Genomic DNA, 22,985 nt, shown 5'->3' on the forward strand with positions numbered 1-22,985 from the left:
CTCATGGTACAAAGTATTTTAATTACTCACTAAATTTAGTAATTCAACTCAAATTTCCAGCACAAAGAACAATCCACCAAAACAGTCCCTAGACTTCACAAAATTAACAATCTAACCTCCAAGTCTATCAAAACAACCCCTAATTCTTTTGTTTATTCAACATAATCAATGTCTAGAAATCTAATAACTTCCAAAATTTTAACATAAACCATGAAATATTTTGTTCTAGGTTTCTAAAAACTCAAAAATTACAAGGAAATAACTTAAATTGACTTACTAATTGAGCTTGGAACCTCAAAACCCCAATTTTCCCTTTTCTTTCTTTCCTTCTTTCCTTCTCTGTTTCATTTGCCTATTCTATTTCTATTTGTCTCTTTTCTATCTTTTATTTCTCTTTATTTCCTTTATTTAATTAGTTTAATATAATAAAAATAATAATATAATATAATATAATTTAATTAAATAATAAGTAAATATGTAATAATTACTAATATATGTATTTCATTTTTCCACGTGTCATAGTATGCACCATACATTTGTCAACTTTTTGGTTTATTTATAATAATATAATATAATATAATTAATATAATAAAATAATAATATACTTTATAATTAAATAATATATTTATATATATTTAAAACATAAAAAATCTAACAGCATGTTTGGTTGAAGGTAATGGCTATGCCATTACATGCCTATTACAAGCTTATTCTGCAGGCCCACATAAACTGGCGTTTGGTTCAATGGAATACCCTATTACGGGTGTATTCCATTTCGGGCTTATGTAGAGATTTTTGGGGATTTCTATTCCCTTCCCTCTTCACCGTTTAGCCATTCATTGCTTGAAGAATCTTATCTTACCCTTACCAAATTCTCACCACAAAAACATTCAATCGGCAGCCATTTCACGTACCCTTCGACTCCGACATTCCTCCTCTTCATCCAAGGTCAGGTAAACATTTTTCCTTCTGCTGTTCCTTTCATTTTTCTGTCTGCCTTTTTTTGTTACCCACAAATTTTTTCTGCCTATTTTGTTATTGCTTCCTTCATCATCTTAACTTGTTTGTCTTTTGCCTTTCCATTTCTGTTTTATGGTTAAAAGGGTGTGTTCCTTACATCTAAGTCTGATTCATCGAAAGAAACAATGGCAGAGCCTTGAAGAAGTACAGTATCTCGACGTTCTCACTAAAATCGGTAGAAAAACTGGCGTTTCCAAGCCCAGGCACGTCCCTTCATTTTTTCCATTTCTGGATTATCTGTTTTTGATATTTCAGCATAAAGGATTACTTTACAACTGGCTCTTTTCTTCATTTTCTATACTGTCTTTGCTTACTCTTAGCAGAAATCTTGTTTTTACAGTTATCAAATTGGAAAATAACAAGACAACTTAATTTAAGCTATACTTGTTATTTGCAGCTTCTGTAAATTGGGTTTTTTAGAACCTTTGAGATTAGTTAAGCTGGTTCCTTGAAAATGGTATATTATATTTGTTGATTTCTCCTACATTTGATGCTTCTTCAATTCTGGATGGAATTACATTTAAGTATTGTCATTGATGTAGACTATGGAGTTGTTGGTATTCACCATGTTGGAATTCTATGTGAAAACCTTGAAAGATCGCTTGAATTTTGTCAGAATATTTTAGGTATGTAATCTCTTTTCTATACTCATATTATAGATATTGATTTATTTTTGCAAGAAAGAAAGAGAGAAATTGAGCACCTGCTTATAAATGTTAAATTAGGTCTTGAAATAAATGAGGCTAGGCCACATGATAAGCTTCCATACAGAGGTGCTTGGTTGTAGGTGGGTTCTGAGATGATACATTTGATGGAACTTCCAAATCCAGAGCCCTTAATCGGAAGACCGGAACATGGAGGTCGAGACTGTCATGCCTGTATTTCAATTCGTGATGTATCTAAGCTGCAAGCAATCCTTGACAAAGTCGGTAAAATCCTTTTTTCCTTATTCCAGGGTCATCCATGTCAGGCAATATCTCATTGTTTGTTAATAATTTGCCTTGATGGCAGATTCTCATGCAATTCTGTAGGTTATAATTTGCCTTGTTTGCTTTCTCATTGTTGTTTTTTCTCTGCTTATTTTTATTTGAATAGTCTGCTGAGTTGTTTCTATGCATGCACCAATTATGTCCTGCCTACTATATTGTTTAGACTCAAACTTCACTCTTTGCTCTATTCCAGTATTAAGGGGAAAGAAACTTTGTAAAATTTATTGATTTTATGATATATGTTTCTTTTGATTGAATGAATATAGCATTTAGGTTTCTTTTAGTAGATGCAAACTGTAGATGCAAATTTGTTATTGCTAAATACTTTGATGGGAGTTTCTTTCTCCCACTTAAGGATTCACCTTCTGTTCAATGTGTTTCTTCTTATTGCTTTACTTTATTCAATGTCTATTGGTGTTAGTTTTATAAGAAGAGGAGAAAAAACTGACATTACTATTGTCACTTTCATTTATGGAAAAGGTTTTTGAAAGAATGTTCCCATGTATGCAGGGGTTTATTTAAAGGGGTATAATGCTGTTTTGAAGAAGGAAATTCCTGTACTTTCACTTTCTCCTTGCCACTTCAAATTGGTTGCAAATGATAAGGCTATTGGGAATGGGCTTGAAATGTTTGATGGTCATAAAACTCATAGGTCACAAAACTCACTCCCAATATCTGGTTCAGGAACCTCAAAGTGGACAAGTTAATACATATGAACTTTCATTTTGGTAATTTTTTGTTTTTGTAATATTTGAATGGTATAATGACGTGATAAAATGTCATTACAATGTTGTAACTTTTTATGTTGTGGATTATGACATATAAACTAATGAAATCATGTAACTTTTTGTTAATATATAAATATTATATTTGGATGTGAAATATAAATTTTAAGTTATTTATTACTTCTAATATTTTGTTTTTTTTTATTGTAGAATAATTAAATTATTTGTTACACTAATGATATTTTAGCACATTAAATAGGTATTGCGGTTTAAAAATAATAAAATAGATTATATATTATTTTTATAGTATTATATACTATTTTTTTAATTCATATAATAATAATTATATTAAGAATTTTATTAAATTATATATTATTTTATAATTAAGTTAAAATATGTAACGTCCCCTAACCCTATACCGTCACCGGAATAGGGTTACGAGACATTACCTTACCAGTCAATACAGTCCAATTCCGGTCATTAATTAAAATAAATATTCACACACATCCTAGTTTTAAGATGTCATCCCTTTAATGGGCCCTCGCGGTCCAATATGAACAGTAAATTTCAAAATTCATACTACATATCGTTGCCAACCATAATTTACTCATTTCATCAATACTTCTACAACCTAAATGACTCTCCTTAAACATCCTGGGTACATGCCACTATCAATACTCAACATACTTTACCTTAATGAATTCGGGATCGTCTTGGGATGCTGATTCAACATACTATCTTTACTTAACCTGCGCACGGAAACAAACCGTACGCTGAGTATGGTATACTCAGTGGTATTTCTAAAATCCAAACATTTAATAATAGAACAAATACTTAAGATCATAATAACAATTACAATTATGCAATTATTTATTCATAGATAAATTTCAACTACTTACCATATAAATTTTATACAAATCATATAATAAACACAATAATATAATTGTTCAAATCTTAACTAAATCCATTATTATTTACTCCATTCTTTCACTTACTACTCGGTATAGCTTTCCTTAATTTACTCACAATTCAATATCATTAAACTATATTCAACTATACACTTATCAATCATATTCCATTTTAATTCATTTCAATAACAGTCAATTTCATTTATATCATATCAACTTACTATCCCGATAGCTTTCAAGATATACATACGATTCATATATCTCAAATCACATTTCAATCCATCAAATGGCATCATATATCATCAATTCGAATTCCAATCATTTCATGAACCTTTGGTTCATATTTTCAATTCATATCTAAATTTTCAATTCTCAATTCAATTTCTCGTTTCATTTCAATAGCTTGATCAATCAAATTTATTCGATTTATCTTTCACTTATTTACCCTATTAACAAACCCGGACTTTGACGGATACACGGATTCAACCCAAACACACCAAGACGGCACATTGTGCCTAAAACGGTACATAGTACCTGATCAGTATACGACACATAAAGTGCCTAAAACGACACACGAGGTGTCTGATACGACACATGAGGTGCCTGATACAACACACGAGGTGCCGAAATACGACACATAAAGTGCCTGATCGGTAAAGCCGCAAATCCGTACACTTCCATATCCTATGGCATGCCAACTATATCCGACTCAAATTCGACTAGTTAATAGGGTATTTCATTCACTTTCTCAATTTAATAATTCTTTCATCAATATCTCATTCCGATAATTACACATATTTACCCATTTTCACAATTCATACAATTTCATTCAATTCAACAAATATATTTCAATTATGCACATTAATTCATAATTCAATACAATTCAATTCACTTTTCAATACCAAATATTCAAATATCACAATCTCATATATTCATATCAATTTTCTCATATTTCCAATCAATATATATTTCAATATAACATTCATTCAATATCCAAATTTCTACGTAAGTCATATATATTATATAATTCAATCAATATAAATTCAATCAAAATAATTTCAATCAATATAAATTCAATAAATTCATCGCATACCAAAATCAATCCATTCCAATTGTAAAACATCATAATTCTAATACTACCAATTGCCATATGTATATAAATATAACAAATAATAACTAAGTTCGGATTATAGAAATACAAACTGTAATTTTCGAGCTAACTCCCGTTGACTTTGTCTTGTCCTTTCTTAGCCGAGATTTCCGGTACCACATTGACTACGAAATTAATACAATTCATAATCATTAATACATTACTAATTCATATCTTGAGTTACAGAATTCTAAATTAAGATCAGCTAATTTTTCCTGAAACTAGACTCACAAATCTTCTTACAATAAAATTTTCAGAATTTTTGGTTTAGCCATTAAGTACAGTTTATTCTTTAAATTCACCCCTATTCTGCTGTCTGACAGTTTCGTCCCTTCTTCACTAAAAATTAATTATCTCACAGTACAGAACTCGGATAACATTACCGTTGATTTCTCATGAAAATAGACTCATTAGGGATTCTAAACATATAACTTTAAGCCTCTAATTATTTTTATTCAATTTTTTGTGATTTTCCAAAGTCAGAACAGGGGAACCCGAATTCATTCTGACCTTGTCTCACAAAATTCATTATATCTCATAATTTACAATTCAATTGCTTATATCGTTTCTTCTATAAGAAACTAGACTCAATAATATTTAATTTCATATTTTATTCATCCTCTAATTCAATTTCTACAATTTTTGGTGATTTTTCAAACTTAGACTACTGCTGCTGTCCAAAATAGTCTTAGTACAAAATGCTTTGATTTACTTTAATTTCAATTTAATTCTAACTAAATTCACTTACTTTTCTATCTTAATTCATACTTTATTTCTACTCAATTTTAACCAAACTTAGACATAATTATCTATTTTCATCATAAAACCATAATTTCAAAATTCTTTCAATTTAGTCCTTAAAGCATAAAACTTATGAATCACTTTACAATTCAATCCTTATATCATTTTTAACTTGAATTTCTATCAATTTAGCCCTTAATTCATCATTTTATTTAACATGGACAATATCTAGAAATCTAATAACTATCAAAATATCAACTTAATTTCATCAAAACTTTGTTCTAAAACTTCTAAAACATCAAAATTAAGTAAAAAGGGCTAAATTAACTTACCAATTAAAGTTTAAAGCTTCAAAACATTGATTTTCCCTTTTCTCCCTTTCTTTCTTTCTTTCCTTTCTTTCTCCCCTGTTCTTCTCTGTTTCGTTTGCTTTCATTTTGTTTCTTATGTTTCTTTACTTATTTATATAATATAGTATAAAATATAATATACTATAATATAATAATAATATCATATAATAACAATTTCTTATATTTTAAGTAATTATTTAATTGTATTACAAGTGTATGTATTTAATTTATTACACATGTATTTATAATTACCATACAATTGTTAAAATAATATTATAATATCATTAATATAAATTACAATATAATAAAATAAATATATAGTGTTATTAAACAATACATTCATGAAAAATCTAAGATTTTTATCCACATTTGCCGCCTCATTTATGGAACTTGGTATATTTACCTATTTGGTCCCTTTAACTTTTCTTTAATTTATAATTAAACTTTCACACTTAATTCAATTTAATCCTTTCCACTAATTACTCTTAATTAAGCTAATTTTACTTAATTAAAGTCTAATTAACCACTCAATTGACTTCGTAAATATTTTTAATAAATATTTACGAATCCATTTTTCAGAAACGGAGACCCGAAAATTCACTTTTTCGGTAACGGTAAAATTCGGGTCGTTACAAAATATGGTTAAATTATTTATTATTTTTATTAAATTATTTTAATAATAATCTTATTAAAATTTAATAACAATAAACATAATCATCTACCTAAAAAAATTCTGCTAAGGGTACTCAGATTATTTTAGTTTTTTTCTTTATGCTATTACAACATCATTTCATTCAACCAAACACAACAATACTATTACAGTTCTATTCCATTCCATTCAACCAAACAATTGAATTACTGACTACAGCTCTATTCTATTACAGCTCTATTCAATTACAACCACATTCCATTACAGTGAACCAAACGTACCCTAAGAATTTTATCAGGCATACGCCGCCTCAACTTTAGAAAAAGGCATAATTTCCTATTTGGTCCTTTTAACTTTTATTTAATCTATAATTAAGCTTTCACCCCTAATGCAATTTAGTCCTTTTTTAAGCAAATTCACTTAACCAAAACCTAATTAACTACACAACTAACTTTGTAAATATTTATTAAACATATTTATGAATCTGATTTACCGGAACAGAGTCCCGGGAATTCATTTTTTTTCAATTTGATCCTTTTTAATCAATTAATCATCGAAACATTAAAATTTCTTAACGAAACTTTAATACCACCTTAATGACTCTGTAAATATTTATAAAAATATTTATGCTCAGTTTATAAAAATAAGGTCCCAATACCTTATTTTCTAAAACCACTTGAATTTAATAAATCACTTATATAACATAAATTATCAAATCAAAAATCTTTTAAAAAAAAATCACATTTGACTTGTAAATATTAAATAACTATAATTACGAACTTACTCGTCGGATTTGGTGGCCTCGAACTACTATTTTCGATACCAGTGAAAATCGGGTTATTACAGTTGTTTTTGACATGGATCCTTTGAAAGCTCTTGGAGTTGATGGGATCTATGCAACCTTTCATCAAAAGAAATGGGATGTAGTTGGATGAAATGTTTGTGATTTTGTGAAGAATATTTAGAGTGGGAGAAATTTTGAAGATTAGATCAATCGTTTGTTTTGATCCCGAAAGTGGAGAACCCTGAGAGATTATCCTAATTTCGTCTTATCAGTCTCTACACGGTATTGTACAAAATCATGATAAAAACCATTGTTAATAGATTGAAGTCGTTAATGCAAAAATGGGTATTGTCGAACCAATCAAGCTTTGTTCCAAGTAGAAGTATAACAGATAACATTATTGTTGCTTAAAAGATCATTCACTCAATGTGTAGGAAAGTTGGTAAGAAAATGTGGATGGCTATGAAGATTGACATGGAGAAAGCGTATGATAGGTTAGACTGGAGGTTTATTAACGAAACATTAGTTGATATCACTATTCTAGGTAATCTCTAACATATCATTATGTATTATATTAACTCTTCGACATTGTAGGTGTTATACTTTGAGGTGTTTAAACTGTCCAGAGGTATTAGGCAATGAGATCCAATTTCACCCTACATATTTGTTTTGTGTATGGAACCTTTGGCCTAAATCATTAATGTTGAAGCTCTAAATGGGAAGTGGAAGCATATAAAACTGTCTAGGGATGGTCCTAGTATTTCTCATCTATTTTTTGTAGGTGATTTGGTGTTGTTTAATGAGGTATCAATTGACCAAATAAAGATTGCATTAGTTGACCAAATAAAGATTATGGAAATGATTATGGGGAAATTTTGCACCACTTCTAGACATCGAGTTAATGCATAAAAAACTTAAATATTTTTTCTTTGAAGAATGCCACCCATAAACTGAAAACAAATATCAGTTGTGGACTGGGTTTTTCTCATGTGGATAATCTAGGTAAGTACCTTGAGGTACCGTTCTTGCATCAAAGAGTTACAAAAGACACCTTTCATTATATAGTTGAAAATATGAGGAAAAAACTAGCAGGATGGAAATCTAAATTACTATCTATTGTTGGGAGAATTACTTTAGCTAAAGAGGTTTTAGCGGCTATTCCTATTTATGTATTGGAATCGTCAGTGATCTCGAAAAGAGTGTGCCATGAAATGGAGAAGATTATCTGTAATTTTTTCTGGGGGACCACGAAAGAGAAGAGAAGAGTACATTTAGTCAAATGGGACAATCTGTGTAAAGAAATGAAGTCTGGTGGACTTGGTTTAAGAAGTTTGACAATTTTAACAATGCTTTTCTCATGAAGATTGGGTTTAATCTTATCAAGAAACCTGATCAGCTTTGGGTTCAAATTCTTAGAGCTAAATATAAATGGAAGGGTAAATTACCTTTTACTTTACATATGGGTAATGCTTCTCGATTATGGAAAGGTTGCAATATTTGAAGTAGGGTAAGGGATGGTGTCATATGGAATGTTGGGAATGGAGTGAATGTTGATTTTTGGAGAGATAATGGGTTAAGGGTTGGGGGTTCTCTAATTGATAATTGTACTACACTTGAATGCATACCTAAGGAACATGTGCCTTTGAAGGAGATGGTTACGCTGAGTGGGGATTGAAATTGGCCTGTCTTGAGGTTAGTGTTACAAAACCCAGTTATTTTTTGCATTTCTGCTTATAAGCCCCCATTAGCACAGGATGACGATGATTGTGTGGGGTGGGATTATGAGAATAAGGGTGAGTTTACAATTCGTTCTACTTATGCATCTTTTTATGGGTTGGATATGGTTAGGAATGGAAAAATATGGTATCAGATTTGGCATATTTTGGCCCCTCAAAAGGTTCGAGTGTTTGTGTGGCTAGCTTATCTCGATAGTGTACTAACTAATGTAAACCGTGTGAAGTGTCATTTTATGACAGATGCAAGTTGGAGTGTGTGTGAAGGCATGTAGGAAAGTATTGACCATGTACTGAGGTTTTACACCCCAGCTGTAGCAATATGTTTTTCAGTGATTAAGATGAGTAAGAGAACCCATCGGCTCCTGATTATTTTGCTAGTGGGCCTAGTGAGTGGCCATGTAACAACCCATTTCCAGTAATATCGGAACAGTGGTTTCGGGACAACAACTTCACCGAGTAAATTATTATTTTATTATTATTTAAATTTCTATGGAATTATGGTAAGGTCAAATTAAAATTTCGTTAAGAAATTTTAATGTTTACATAGTAAATTAAATGAAAAGGACTAAATAGTAAAAAAGGGTAAATGTTGAGTTCTAATAGCTAAAGGAGTCAAATAGCTATGGAATCTTAAATTAAAGGACTTAAATGGTAATTAGACTGTTTAATGAGTTAGTGGATATACATGGCATGGTTTTATTGAAATTTTAATGTTTTAAAAGGTTAATTTAATCATTTGGTAATTAAAAAGAAAACTAAATAACAAAAGATGTGCAAAATATTGTCATATTCATCTTTTGCTAAATTGAAAACCTAAAACACCATTAGAGAAAGAGGGATATTCAGTCAAGCTAACATTGAGTGCATGGTATGTAATTTTGTCCTGTTTTTAATGATTTTTATATTTTTGAGGTCGGTTTAGCTTAATCTAGCTAGCCCGGGGCTTAATTTATAAAAATGTTAAAGATTGAGGGTTATGCCATGAATGTTTTTGAATTATTCTTGATGTTAAATGATAGATTATGAACTTTTTGTGAAATAAACAAGTTTTGTAAAATGATTTTTGATGAAATTTACATTTAGGGATTGATTTGTAAAAATAGTAAAAGTTCATGTTAAATTTATAAAATGATGATTTATTTGGGTTGTTTCCCTAAAGAATTTGGTTAGCCTATGAGAGGGATTAAAATGGTTAGATTTTAATTTATAAGCTTAAGGACTAAATTCTAAAAAGTTAACATATTAGGGGTAAAATGGTAATTAGGCATAAATATGAATTATGAATTGAATTGAATGTTTGAGGTTAACTGAAGTACTTAAATGAATATAATTATCTATTTAGAAAAAGATAAACCATGTACGGATTTAGATCGAGGAAAAGCAAAAGCCTCGGATTAGTTTGACTTCGTTTCTACGCCCCTAGTCATCGAAGTAAGTTTGTATAAATGGTTATCGTTTTAATGTTGTTTAATTTGAATGTTACTATGTTATTTTTAAAGTAAATGGATTGATGTATAATCGTATTGATGCTATGATGAATTGATGAATATTAAGTCCCGGTTGAACCTTAGGAATTCGTAGGATACGAATGACATGTCATTAGGGATTTCATGTTTCGAGTGCTGGTCTTGAATGTCCTACCGATGGTTGAGGTATTTCATTTATTGCGGATACTCCACAGCCCGTGTGAGCAGCATCGTGTAGCTTACGTTTCGACCCACAGCTTGTGTGAGTAGGCCTATTTCATAGCTCGTGTGAGCAATGATGTAAAGGAAATGTTATAATTATGTAAAGACACACTTCGTGTGAGCTTTCATGAGTATCCGATTTAATTTTTCAAATAAAATGATAAGTGTTCAAATGAAATGTATCATTAACCTATAAAAAGGAATGGTGATCTAAATTATGTGAATACATGTGTAAAATTACTTGTTATGGATGAATTCCTTTGAACCATGTAAAAAGGCACTAACTTGTGTATTTGATGATGTTGAATAGACATTATGCCAAGCTTATGGTTTAGTTGGTATTACACTTATGTTATTTACATTATGCAAATGAAATGGTAAGTTGTATTTATGGTATACGAGCTTACTAAAAATTGATTGCTTACATGGTTTCTTTCCTATATTTTATAGATTGTCGAAAGCTCAATCGGTTTGGAAGTTCGTCAGAGATCTATCACACTATCCAGCATAAATATCGATAGTTTTTGAATTTTTTGGCTAAGTTTATAATGACATGTATAGGTGGATTTGTAATGGTGTTTAATTGAATGTTTAGTTTATGATTTGGTATGTGTAAGTTGTGTAAATTAACTTTGTTGGTACATTTGATACCTTGCTATTTGGTGTCATTGAGGCTATCTTATGTTGCATGTTTTGAATGGTTCATATGGTATGTTTTGAATAAGTATGATTATGGTTAAGTTATGAATTGTTTTGGAAAGTATTGAACTAGATATTGATGTTTGAAATTAGGCAAAGTTGGCATGTTTATGTAAGTTTTGATGATTTCTTTTGAGGTGTCTTGAATGGCATATTGGTTAGTTGATTTAGGACTCTTGAAATGGTCATTATATGTATGTTTTGATAGGGTTGTGATGCCTTGATTATGTGCACAAAAGACCTAAAGGTTTATGCGTGAAATGGTATTGGGAATGGTTTGATTCTAGGTGAATTTTAGGTCCACACGACTTGAGACACGGGTGTGTGACTCAGCCATGTGTGGCACACGGCCTAGCGACACAACCATATGTCATCTAAGAGTTCTTTTGTATGCAATTCAGTTAGTCACACGGCCTAACACACGAGGTTGTGGGGCAACTCAGAGAGTTTCACGGCCTGGCATACGACTGTGTGACCCACTCAGCGAATTACACGAGTGAGGACACGGACTGGGTCACGACCTTGTGTCCCTAGTTCTAAGGTTAAATGGCCTTGCCACACGACCGTATGACCCCTGTTTCCAAAATTTTGTAACTTTTTCTTAGACTTTCCAAACATTTTCAATTTAGTCCTGAATTGTTTCTAAAGTATTTTTAAGGGCCTTGAAGACTCAAATTAGGGACGAAATGTGTATGTATGATTGGCTTATGATATGCTTATGATTGTGTATAAAATTTATGTTTAAATGTTCCGTTTGTACAATAATACTTCGTAACCCTAATCCAGCGACGGATATGGGTTAGAGGTGTTATAGGTCAGGTTTTCTTGGCATTATCTGTTGGCAACTTTGGGCCAGAAAGAATAATTATGTCTTCAACACTGAGTTTTTTGAAAGCATGAGCATATTGGAGAAAAGTTAATGAACGAGAGGAAGGTTTTTTACACGCAGTAAAGAGAAAGGAGATTCCTTTGAGTCACATTAATGCGATCTCTCGAAGTTTGACAAGTGGACTCTACCAAATGATGGTTGGCTAGAAGTAAATATTGATGGTGTAGTTTGCCAATTGTCCGGGATTGCTGTGGCAGGAGGTTTAATACGAGATCATTAGGGGTTTGGTTCATTAGTTTCTCTAAAAATATTGGTTGTTGTTCTGTGGTTTTGGCGGAACTCTAGGGTGCTTTTGAGGGGCTCCAACTAGCATGGGGTCTAGGTTTAGAGAGGGTGATACTTGAGATGGATAGCACTGAAGCTATCGAAGTGATCCAAGAAAATGAAAATGAGAAACTTTTTTCAACCGTGGGGCGTTCTATCAAGGACCTTCTTAAACGTTCATGGATGGTCTACATTAGTCATGTGTTCAGAGAAGGGAATAAGATTGCGAATAGACGGGCAAAAATGATGTTCTGAAGACTTTTGAGAAATCATATTTACATGGAGCCACCGAAGGAAGTGCTTCAATTATTGCACGATTATTAAGTTGGAGGGAATTCGCTTTGTCTGATTAATCTTTGTCTTATTACTTATTTTTACCAATTTTTTTTATCATATATAGTTTAACTAAATTTACGAGTTGCAAGCACGTTATTTTTAAATTTACAATAAACTACATTAATACATGGAAAATAAGTATAGGGTTGAAAGAACAAATATGCTACAACGTTTGTCATTATTGTTTTTGCTAAATCATTTTTGCAGAGTTGATATGAATCCAGGCGAGACTTCTACAAAATACAGTCATATAATGCACCAGCAATTCCCACTAATTTATCATGGACCAAACTTTAGGATGGCTCAAATGCAATGTGGATGTAACAAGATCGGTGGAGGAAAATATAATTAGCTATGCACTTGTTTTACATTATTCTCATGGCCAAGTTGTTAAGTGCACACTTTATAGGATCACTGCTAGATCCTAGCATGGCTGAAGCTTTTGAGAATTAGGGAAGCCCTTTTATGGCTGAAAACATTACATGCTTTGTTTTCGGGTAACTAATTTAGGATTGTTTGGGAATTTAAATACATTTTTAGCATTTGAACTTCCTTTGGATATGAAGGAGAGTCAATAAAATGGCTTATTTCCTTGCAAAAGTGATCTTATTGAGTGTAAATCATACTGAGTGAGACACTCCTACTAATCTTCTTTCTATTTTCAGTTTGGATGTCAATTTGATTTCAAACATTAATGGAGATAGACGTATGTCTTCGATTTAATTTTTATTCTCTCCCTGGTAGTTATTATGTTCTTTATATTTTTCTTTGAATTAATATATCTACTTTAAGAAAAAATACCTTAGAAAAAGAGTATAGGGCTAAAAGTAAATTGAATTTTTTTAAAAAAAATTCAACAATTTTATTTAAAAGGGAAATAAATTAATCAATTTAGACTGTGTTATTAGAAAGTGAATAAACAAAAAATAATTTAGGATGATATTGAATATTTTTGCTAATAGCCGATTGAGTACTAGCTCAGTTGGAGGAGGACGTAGGTTCGAACGTGTTGATGCGTGTTTATCCTCTTATTTAAGGGTTGAGATGAGTTATGGCTAATTCTAAGCATTGCATCAACTTAAAAACTTTCAAATACTTTCACAATTGAATTAAATTTTCAAACAAAAATATTTATGTTAATAAATTATTAAGTCTCTCTATTGACATCAACATTGTTTCCAATGCAGGAATACGTGAATTTGAGTATGCTGAATCTTATTATCCTCCAATTTTAGGATTAGAGAGGAGTTATAGATAGTTCTAGATATTATATCAAAAGAGTGATATGATAAAAACTTATACTAAGATTAATGTTCAAAAATAAATAAGTAAATACATCATATTAAGAAAATTAAATGCACTCTTATTGTGTATCAAGATAAGTATCATAGTAAGATAGTTTAGTAATTTCCCAATCGAATTAGTTTCTTGACTCGTGACACCAATTCAATTAAAGATTTGAATAATAGTATAGATAATAAAATGCATATGCATAAATTCAAAATTTAATATATTTTTAAGAATTTTAAAAATTACAAAAACAAAATTTAAACTCTTTAAATAAATTTTCTGAATTAAAAATGAAAATTGAAACATTTACAATAAAAACTTTTTATATATATATTTAAAAATTTATAATTTTTTTGAATTTTATAATTGTTAAATTTAAATAAAAGGTGTTAGAATTAAGTGACCCAAATTCTTATTTAAATAAAATACGATGGAAAATAAAATAAAAGTAAAATCCATATAGAACTAGACTTCTTTTATTTTATTTTAGAATAAGGTTTTAAACCTTATTAAACTCCATCTATTTTATATTGATTAGGATAAGGTGTTTCAATCCTACTAGAATATGGCTTTGCAAGCCTATAAATAGACATAGTCTATTCCTCTTGTATTTAAGTAAAAAATTTTTCGACATAGTGAATTTTCTTCTCCTCCTCTTGCGTGGTTTTTTTCCGAAAGGGTTTCACGTAAAATTTATGTGTTCTTTATTTTATTTATTTTATTCTATTTTATTTTTCACAAATTGGTATCGAGCTTCCGGTTATTCATCTCGATCACGGTAATGGCGTCTTTGAAGTATGAAATTCATTGTTGGATCGCAACACCAGATTTGCGTTGTGGCAAATTAAGATGCAAGCGCTTCTTGCAGATGGATCTAGAGGATGCCCTGCTAGGATAGATAAGATGCCTTCGACATTAACAGATGAAGAGAAGAAGCGTAAGGATCGAAAGGCATTAACACAATTACATCTGCATTTGTCCAACGAAATTTTGCGAGATGTGATGAAAGAGAAAACTCGCCACGCATTATGGAAGAGGCTAGAACAAATATGTATGTCGAAAACTCTAACAAGCAAGTTGCATATGAAGCGGCGTCTTTATGCTCATCGTTTGGAGGAAGGTGCGTCAGTACACGAACACTTAACAGTTGTTTAAAGAAATTCTCTCAAACTTGGAGGCCATGGAGGTTCAAGATGATAAGGAAGATCTAGGGTTGATTCTACTTTGTTCGTTGCCCGTCTTATTCAACCTTTAGAGACACGATTTTATATAGCCATGAGTCTCTCACAGTTGATGAGGTTTATGATTCTTTAACCTCATATGATAAGATGAAGCATCTTGTGGTTAAACCCAACTCTCGTGGAGAGGGTCTCATTGTTCGTGGGAGACAAGACCGGAATGTTGATGATGATCGTGGTAGAACACAGAACGGAATCCTCGTGGTAAATCTAAGGGTAGATCGAAATCTTCAAACAGAGGTAAAATTTGCAACTTCGCAAGAAGAAAGGGCACATTAAATCTGAGTGCTATAAGCTACAAAATAAGATTAAAAGGAGGTCATGAATCAAAAGGAAAACAACCGTAAAATTTCGGTGAAGTGATGTTGTAGAAGACTACAGCGATGGTGAACTTCTAGTTGCTTCATCAATGATTCTAAAGTAAGCGAGAGTGGATACTTGATTCAGCTGCACCTTCCACATGAGTCCCAATCGGGATTGGTTTACAACTTATGAAACAATGATCTGAAGGTGTTGTTTTGATGGGAAATAATGCTTCATGTAAAATCGCAGTGTTGGAACAATTAAAGTTAAGATGTTTGATGGAGTTGTCGAACACTTAGTGACGTGCGGCATGTTCCGAATTGAAAAGAAATTTAATTTCGTTGAGTACTCTTGATTCAAAAGGGCATGATACACAAACTGAAAGTGGGGTTTTAAAGATTTCCAAAGGGTCCTTGTTGTGATGAAAGGGCAAAGAAAGATTGCCAAGTTATATGTTTCTGAGGTTCTATCATATCGGTGATGCAATTGCCGCTTCTTCCTTGTCGATGATGATATTACTAAACTTTGGCATATCGCCTAGGGCATATGAGTGAGAATGGCATGGCGAATTAAGCAAAGAGGACTTCTTAATGGGCAAGGAATTTGCAAACCGAATTTCGTGAGCACCGTGTTTTTGGGAAGCAAAGAGAGTTCGATTCACTAGAGGAATCCATAACACGAAGGAAACGTTGGAGTATATCCATTACGATCTGGGGGCCGTCCAGAGTGCCTTCGAGAGGTGGAGCTAATTATATGCTAACCTTTATTGATGATTTTCCGAAAAGTTTGGGCGTTCTTCCTAAAGCGTAAAAGCGATGTGTTTTCCACATTTAAGTCTTGGAAAATTATGATTGAAAAATAGATGGGAAAACAGATAAAATACCTCCGCATGCAGACAATGGCTTAGAGTTCGCTACGATGAGTTTAATAGATTGTGCAAGTCGAAGGATCATGAGACACTTGACGATTCGTCATACTCCACAACAAAACGGCGTTGCGAGCGAATGAACGAACGATCATGGAGAAGGTTCGATGTATGTTGTCAAATGCCAACTTACGAAGTCATTTTGGGCGAAGCGACCTCTCACGCATGTTTTTGATCAACCGATCTCCATCCGTTGCCATTGAGAAAAAGACTCCACAAGAGGTATGGTCCGGTAATCCCGCTAATTATTCGATTTAAAGATTTTTGGGTGTCTGCGTATGCTCATGTTGATAATGGAAAATTGGAACCGAGATCTATTAAACGCGTTTTCTTGGTTATAAAGCTGGTGTAAAAGGCTATAAGTTATGGTGTCCTGAAAATAGAAAAGTTGTGATTAGCAGAGATGTTGTTTTGATGAAACGCTATGCTACCTAACTTATCTCTTAAAGACTCTTCCAATAAAGAAAACCAAAAGCGGTGGAGCATCAGATTAATACGTAATCAACTCCTCAAGCCAAGACAAAATTGAGAATAGAGTTGCTTCTTCACCGCAATACTCTATCGCCAAAAACAGGACAAGAAGAGAAATTAAACCTCCAAAGAAGTATGCCGAGGTTGATCTAGTTGCTTATGCTTTAAATGTGGTGAAGATATAGATGCGAATCAAGAGCCATTTAATTATTCGAGGCGATTAGGCGTGAAGACTCGAAAAAGTGGATGTTTGCTATGCAAGAGGAGATGGAATCACTCCACAAAAACAGAATATGGGATCTTGTAAAACTTCCTAAAGGTAAAAAGGTCGTTCGTTGTAAATGGGTGTTTAAAAGAAAGAAGGACTCAGGAGTTGAAGAACCCGGATATAAAGCAAGGCTTGTTGCAAAGGGTTACTGATCAAATTCCGGAGTGGACTTCACAGATGTGTTCTCTCCAGGTTGTTAAGCATAGTTCGATTCGAGCTTTGCTTGGTATTGTTGCCATGCATGATTTGGAGCTTGAGCGGTTAGATGTAAAAGCGTATTTTTGCATGGAGAACTTGAGGAAGATATTTACATGCAACAACCGAGAGGGTTTTATAGTCTCGAAAAAGAGGACTATGTTTGCTTGCTGAAAAAGTCCCTTTACGGTTTGAAACAGATCACCAAGACAAGTGGTACAAGAGGTTTGATTCCTTTATGACTTCTCATGATTTCAAAAGAAGTAGTTTTGACAGTTGTGTCTACTTTAAGAAAAAGCAGTTGATGGTTCTTTTGTGTATCTACTTCTTTATGTTGATGACATGTTGATAGCGAAGAAAAGATAAAGAGAGATAAGAAAGGTTAAAGCCCAACTAAGTGAAGAATTTGAGATGAAAGATTTAGGACCAACAAAGAAGATACTTGGTATGGAGATTCTCGAGATAGAAAAGCAAGTAAATTGTACCTAAGTCGGAAGGGTACATTGAGAAAGTTCTTTGCGAGTTCAATATGCGAGTGCTAAGCTGTTAGTACTCCTTTAGCGACCCATTTCGGACTTTCATCGGCCTTATCTCCTCAATCGATAATGAGATTGAGTACATGTCACATGTTCCATACTCTAGTGCGAGGGATCTCTCATGTATGCTATGGTTTGTTCACGTCCGATTTATCATATGCGGTCGGTCAGCTTAGCGATACATGGCGAATCTCGGTAAAGAACACCGGAAAGCGATTCGATGGATTTTAAGATACTTACGAGGCACTACTAATGTTTGCTTACAGCTTTGGAAGAACTAAAGATGGAGTTATAGGGTATGTTGATGCTGATTTTCTTGGAGACCTTGATAGAAGAAGATCTCTCACGAGTTACGTCTTTACAATCGGAGGTTGTGCAATTAGTTGGAAAGCCACTTTGCAAACTACATCGCTTTGTCTACCAATCGTCGAGTACATGGCGATTCTCGAGGCTTGTAAAGAAGCTATTTGGTTGAAGGACTATTTAGTGAACTCAATGAAGACCTTCAAATCAAGACAGATTTTGTGACAATCAGTGCCATCTTTCTTACAAAAGATCAAATGTTTCATGAGAGAACAAAACACATTGATATTCGGTATCATTTTGTTCGTGATATTATTGCTCGTGGTGATATTGTTGTGAGCAAAATTAGCACTCATGAAAATCCTGCAGATATGATGACTAAGTCACTTCCTATAACCAAGTTTGAGCATTGCTTAGACTTGGTTGGTGTTCATTGTTGAAGTTAAACCCTTAAGGGTTTTTGGAAGAGGTGAAGAACTTGTTTATTGAAAGTTCGCGATGAAGAACTTGTTCATTGAGAATTTGTGTCAAGGTGGAGATTGTTAGAATTAAGTGACCCAAATTCTTATTTAAATAAAATACGATGGAAAATAAAATAAAAGTAAAATCCATATAGAACTAGACTTCTTTTATTTTATTTTAGAATAAGGTTTTAAACCTTATTAAACTCCATCTATTTTATATTGATTAGGATAAGGTGTTTCAATCCTACTAGAATATGGCTTTGCAAGCCTATAAATAGACATAGTCTATTCCTCTTGTATTTGAGTAAAAAAATTTTTCGACATAGTGAATTTTCTTCTCCTCTGCCCGTGGTTTTTTTCCCGAAAGGGTTTCCACGTAAAATTTATGTGTTCTTTATTTTTATTTATTTTATTCTATTTTATTTTTCACAAAAGGGTTGGCAGGGGAATCTTAATGTTATCAGCGTGTAGTTATTAAAGTTGTTATTACTGCTCATTCCATGTTTTGTTAGAATGAAAATGAAAAGTTGCTTGGGTCATGGGAAAATTTTTGGCCTCTTTAATATTTAATGATGAGACCATGAGATTACTGGATAAGAATTGAGTTATTATCCTTATTTTTAAAGTTGTTAGGAAACTTATTTATGAAAGCTATAAATAGATTGCTAGTGGCGTCACGTGGGGTGTATTTTTGAGAGTGTCTTTGCCACGGCTTACTGTGTTACGAGATTGTTTTTAGATGGTTGTATATCAAGTTTGTTGTTCCACCCATAGTAAGTACATCAATAGTGGAACGAAATACAAACCGAGAGCTTTTTCAGAAGCAAATTGATTAATTAGAAACCAGCTGATGAGATTGTTTTACATGTAACAAAACAGGGTGCATTAAATAAAAGAGCAAGCATCCTTTGGAAATGAATAAAAGTAATGTGGTAGACTGCAAAGTAGAAACCATTTGAATCCACCCAATCCTCAGCCTTACGGTCGCCTTGAAAATTTTGAGAAATCTGGGCGTCTACGCTCCACATACGCTGTTTTCCCCTCGTTCCCTTCTTCAGTTCCATAAAATATGAGTGTCGCATTTCCACCAACTTCCTGAGAAAAAGTAGAGGAAATGAAACAAGTGAATTTTCAGATTGAACAGTTTTTTTTTTAATTAAAAAAAGGGGTTGCTTATGATTCGATTTGGTACCTGAAGTCCAGCATGGCCATCATCAACAGCATTAAGAGCTGCTTTTAACACTCTGATTGCTGTTGGACTGTTTCTTAGGATCTCTCTACACCATTTAATTGTTTCTTGCTCTAGTTTCTCTAGCTAGATCATATGCCACAAAATTAACCTTCTTATCTATTTGAGGGAATAGGCTGAATGAGTGGCACTCTTCATACAAGAACAACTTACCGGTACAACAGCATTCACAAGCCCCATTTTCTCTGCCTCAGAGGCAGTGTAAAACCTGGCAAGAAACCACATTTCGCGCGCCTTTTTAGGTCCAACCTGTTAATCGAATCCAGATCAAACACACTGCTCAGATTGCACGTAAGACGAACAACGAGTATCATGCCAAATAAAAGCCTCCATCTTTCTCATTGCTTACCAAACGGGACATTATGGAACTTCCATAACCAGCATCAAAACTTCCTACCTGCGGCATATCCAATCAGATAATTCTAATCAGGGCAACAAATGCACAAGCATGTAGCATCAGCAACACCATCCAAAGATGAAAATTACAAAAACAACAAAGCTGGAGCTACAGAAGATATGATTTGTAATCACCTTGGGACCAGTTTGACCAAAAATAGCATTATCCGCAGCAATGGTCAGATCACAAACCATATGTAAAACATGCCCTCCTCCAACAGCATAACCAGCAACCTGATTTATAAGAATGACAGCAATTTAAATAATGAAAACTAATGTAATCCAACAAAAAAATAACCACCGTCACTAGTTATTTTAGAAATAGAAGAAAAGAGATTACCATTGCTATCACTGGTTTTGGAAGACGCCTAATTTGTACCTGCAAATAGATAAATATCAGGAAAGATAAAGAATTAAGGGATCATACATAAAGAATCAAAGATGATTAATTGCTACAGCTTGATGGAAATATATAAGGCGTCATTACTCTTAGTAGTTTGCGATGTTAGTAACCCACGTTATTAAGAAAATATAATATGAAGTCTTAAGTTGTTTCCTCATCTACTTTTTCTAACGAGTCCTGTTTTTGATAGGATAGAAGATAAGGCAGTATTGAGTTGATAGACAGTGCGCATTAGGCTATTTAAGGATTTAGATAATATGAACCCGTTTTACCTTTGTAGACAACAAATCCAAATTCATAGTCCATTTTACTAAATTTGATTATTTAGCGGATCTCAGATATTCACTTTACTAAATAAACGGATTTAGATGGATTCAAAGTCGATTATTACAAAAATTGCAAGATATCCCGAACTAAATACACCAAAATTTGCACCTGAAGATCTAAAACATTAAGGCGGCCAAAATTTTCAAAATCAGCATAACCATCTGCTTTTCGCAACGCCTGGTCACCACCGCTACAAAAAGCCTTGGTCCCCTATAGCAACAGATTATCAACTATATCAACTAAAAATAGAAAGAAGAAAAAAAGTCAATAATTTATGGATATGGCGGAAAACTGAAAATTGGGAAATACCTTCCCTGTGAGAATTATAACTCCAATGGAACTATCATCCCTGGCATCATTAAACGCGCGTATAAGCTCCTTAATCGTCTGCGGACGGAAAGCATTTCTTCTCTCCGGTCTATTTATTGCAATCTGAAAAAAAAAAAATAGCAAGAAAATATTTTAAGCATTTCTTTAAAATTGAACAACACCCTGGTAAGCAAGTTATCAACGAGGGTGAAGTTTAATTGACCTTTGCAATGCCTTCACCAATAGCCTTTTCATAAACAATGTCGGTGAACTCTTTGCCGTACTCATCACAAGCAGTTTTCCACTCAACCTCATGGCTTGCAACTTCGCCATGGATTCTATGATAGCTATCATCCATGGAAGCATTACAGAGACCTATGGAGCCACGGGTCAAACCGGAATTCGAGCCCGAACAAATCGGCAACAAGAGATGGTTGGAGACCGTTGCAATCCTCCTAGTCACGGCGTTGAGTTCGTTGTCCGAAATCTTCGCCATTGTAAGCTGAATTTTGGATTGTGAGGATTTGGGTTTTGAGTAATTTAACTGGAGTTTGAAAAGTGTGTGAAGTTTTTATTTAATATTATTGGGTTGGTGGAGGGAATGGCTTTTGCTGTCGACCGCAGTGATTTCATTGGGAAAATACGTTTTGCTAAGTGATGAGATAAGATAAGATGTTGGTTACGTACCAACGTTGCTGTACAAGTCGTTGCTTTTGGAACATTCGCGGGAGTTTACCGGAACGCACCGTCCCGTCAATGCTCTCCACGAAGTTTTTTTTTTTTTTTTTAAGGTAAGCTATATTAGTGAAACAAAGATGATTATCTAATTATAAAAAATTATAAAATGATCATGTAATGCTTTTATATTCGGCTCGGTTACCAGATTAAGTATAGAAGTACTACATTACATATCAGAGTGGTCAACTTAAATATGTCATTGATAAAAATTTAATTGTTACAAGATACTTAGCTCAAATTACATTATTGATATTAATTACGAAACCAACAAATATATCTTAGGTCATCATTGCAATTATAATAGCATTTTAAGGTCAAAAACAATTTTTTAAGAAATATAGGGCACACGATCATGTCCCCAAGCTATGTAAGTCTATGAGACAGTGTGGTTTATTTAAACACTACCTCCAATAATCACACAACTGTGCATATGGCTCGTGTGAGCCACACGGTCATGTCGACGACTCGTATAACAAACTAGAATTGTGTGGTTCCAAAGATAACTTTTCCCAAAAGACACAGTCGTGGGTCCCTTATAATTTGAAAATTTTGAATTTTTATTTTAAAAATTCATACAATTTAGTCCTGCATGAAAACTCATTTTCATTCCAATCAAAACTTCAATTTCAGTATAAAAGACAC

General features: G+C 32.9%; 1 protein-coding gene, 1 long non-coding RNA gene and 1 pseudogene across 2 annotated transcripts; 1 reads left to right on the forward strand and 2 right to left on the reverse strand.

Annotated features, from left to right (window-relative positions):
- Positions 1 to 1,528: 1,528 nt before the first annotated feature.
- LOC108474915 (glyoxylase I 4-like) lies at positions 1,529 to 2,872 on the forward strand (annotated as a pseudogene).
- Positions 2,873 to 3,263: 391 nt separating this feature from the next.
- Positions 3,264 to 5,968, reverse strand: LOC128290274 (uncharacterized). The gene is made up of 3 exons (XR_008279960.1): positions 5,866 to 5,968; positions 4,846 to 4,917; positions 3,264 to 3,483 (listed from the first exon to the last, which is right to left on the reverse strand). It is a non-coding gene; the product is annotated as an uncharacterized LOC128290274 (long non-coding RNA).
- Positions 5,969 to 19,734: 13,766 nt separating this feature from the next.
- LOC108474895 (1,4-dihydroxy-2-naphthoyl-CoA synthase, peroxisomal) lies at positions 19,735 to 22,294 on the reverse strand. Its single transcript, XM_017776935.2, has 9 exons — positions 21,829 to 22,294; positions 21,606 to 21,728; positions 21,405 to 21,506; positions 20,907 to 20,945; positions 20,702 to 20,800; positions 20,520 to 20,567; positions 20,324 to 20,419; positions 20,114 to 20,236; positions 19,735 to 20,016 (listed from the first exon to the last, which is right to left on the reverse strand). Exons 1-9 carry the CDS (start codon positions 22,099 to 22,101, stop codon positions 19,900 to 19,902), a joined length of 1,020 nt encoding a protein of 339 aa, XP_017632424.1. The 5' UTR covers positions 22,102 to 22,294; the 3' UTR covers positions 19,735 to 19,899.
- Positions 22,295 to 22,985: the final 691 nt, after the last annotated feature.

This window comes from Gossypium arboreum, chromosome 3 (genome assembly GCF_025698485.1).
Source record: "Gossypium arboreum isolate Shixiya-1 chromosome 3, ASM2569848v2, whole genome shotgun sequence".
Classification (NCBI taxonomy): Eukaryota; Viridiplantae; Streptophyta; class Magnoliopsida; order Malvales; family Malvaceae; genus Gossypium; species Gossypium arboreum.